Source organism: Austrofundulus limnaeus, unplaced genomic scaffold (assembly GCF_001266775.1).
Source record: "Austrofundulus limnaeus strain Quisiro unplaced genomic scaffold, Austrofundulus_limnaeus-1.0 Scaffold451, whole genome shotgun sequence".
In the NCBI taxonomy this organism is placed as follows: domain Eukaryota; kingdom Metazoa; phylum Chordata; class Actinopteri; order Cyprinodontiformes; family Rivulidae; genus Austrofundulus; species Austrofundulus limnaeus.
In genome coordinates, this window is record NW_013952853.1 from 299,199 (window position 1) to 300,750 (window position 1,552).

Below are 1,552 nucleotides of genomic sequence, written 5' to 3' on the forward strand. Positions count from 1 at the left end.
TGTGTGTGTGTGTGTGTGTGTGTGTGTGTGTGTGTGTGTGTGTGTGTGTGTGTGTGTGTTGTTCTGACAGCTCTTGTTTATCAACACTAAAATAGATCTTCAGCTCTGAGCTCATGACGTCATCCAGGAGGCTCCAGCTTGAAAGAAAAGCTGTTCAAACTGTTTCAGTCTGAGTGAAACTAAAGTCCTGTTTTTATTCTGGAACTGATAAATCCTCCAACAAGGAACAAACAAGCAGCTTCTGACTGAAAACAATCACGAGGCCCGCGGAGCGCCACTTTAGTAACATTTAAACATCTCCTGCTCTTTCTTAGGCACAACTCATTTTAAGCGCAAACAATCCCAACACGTTTTACACTGTTAAATGTCACACGACACACTTAAAAGAGCTACACACAACACACATGTTAGGGCCTGAGTGTTTACTGTGAGGCCAAGCAGAGCAGTCAGTTAGCATCTGTTAGCTTCAGCCCGAAACTGCTGACAACTAAACACGACCCCAGCCAGGAAGGACATGTGAAAAATGTTCACCTACCTGATCTAAATTATCATCACTGGCACTGTCCTCTGAGTCCGAGTCAATAACGACCCGACCTTTCCGCTTCTTCACGTTCACCATGATTAGCACAGCAGCTAACACGCTACACGCTAACCTGTGTCGTTAATGAGGTTTGTTGCTGGAGCTAGCTTGTTGGCTCGCCGTACAAAGGCAGGACTGAGCATGCGCGAACTGAAAAAAATATCACTTACTAAAATACTCCTTAAAATAAGCATCTTATTTTACAAACTGTATTTTCTTCTCACTAGCTGAGCACAAACTAAACAAGGAATAAAGAACAACTATTAAAGACGGTGACAGCAGAAGTAGGAACTACATGTTCACAGCACGTGGGTCCATCAGGACAGGAAAGTGTGGCGGACTGCAGCGACTGTCGCAAACACAGATTTGGTCGTAAAAACATTTTAACAGAAGTAATTAAACTGTTGTATAAAGGTAGTAATACTATTTGATCGTATTTTGTTTATAGATAAATGTTTTCTGAACCCAGCTCAGTTTCCGATGTGATAAAGATTTAGTGTGTTTACGACAGTGCTGTAAGTCGTCTGTTCATTCCAGCAGCAACCGTAAACTGCTTTACCGTGGACATTTCAGAACAGGTAATCTTATGTCATTTACTTTACTTTCTCCATGTCACATAGCAAAAGCCAGTGTTTATGCCGCGCGTGTGTGTGTGGACAGGTTTTTCCTACAACGTGGGATAATTTTACAAAAAAAAAACAGCCAGGTGGGGACCGAAGTGAACCATGTTCCAGGTGTGGGGTTAGGTTTAGGACCAAGGTTTAGGCTAGTTTTAGGGTCAGGTAAGTTTCTGTGAGGTTAATTTTAGAGTATATGGTCAGGGTTAGGATATAAAGTCTAAAAAACATGAATGGAAGTCAATGGAAGGTCCCCACGGGGTCGAGAAACAAACATGTGTGTGCAAACATGTGTGTGTGTGTGTGTGTGTGTGTGTGTGTGTGTGTGTGTGTGTGTGTGTGTGTGTGTGTGTGT

General features: G+C 42.7%; 2 protein-coding genes across 2 annotated transcripts in view; one reads left to right on the forward strand and one right to left on the reverse strand.

Moving 5' to 3' along the window:
- rtf1 (RTF1 homolog, Paf1/RNA polymerase II complex component) overlaps positions 1–831 on the reverse strand; it is a gene marked incomplete at its 3' end in the record, with an annotated part of 31,389 nt that extends 30,558 nt beyond the window's left edge. The window contains 1 exon segment of the mRNA XM_014025009.1: positions 536–831. Coding sequence (XP_013880463.1) covers positions 536–619 — 84 coding nt within the window.
- A 220-nt stretch (positions 832–1,051) lies between these two features.
- Positions 1,052–1,552, forward strand: part of ndufaf1 (NADH:ubiquinone oxidoreductase complex assembly factor 1) — a 3,974-nt gene continuing 3,473 nt past the window's right edge. Inside the window, exon 1 of the mRNA XM_014025013.1 lies at positions 1,052–1,158. The gene's annotated coding sequence lies outside the window, so the exon portion shown is untranslated. The remainder of the gene's footprint in view (positions 1,159–1,552) is intronic.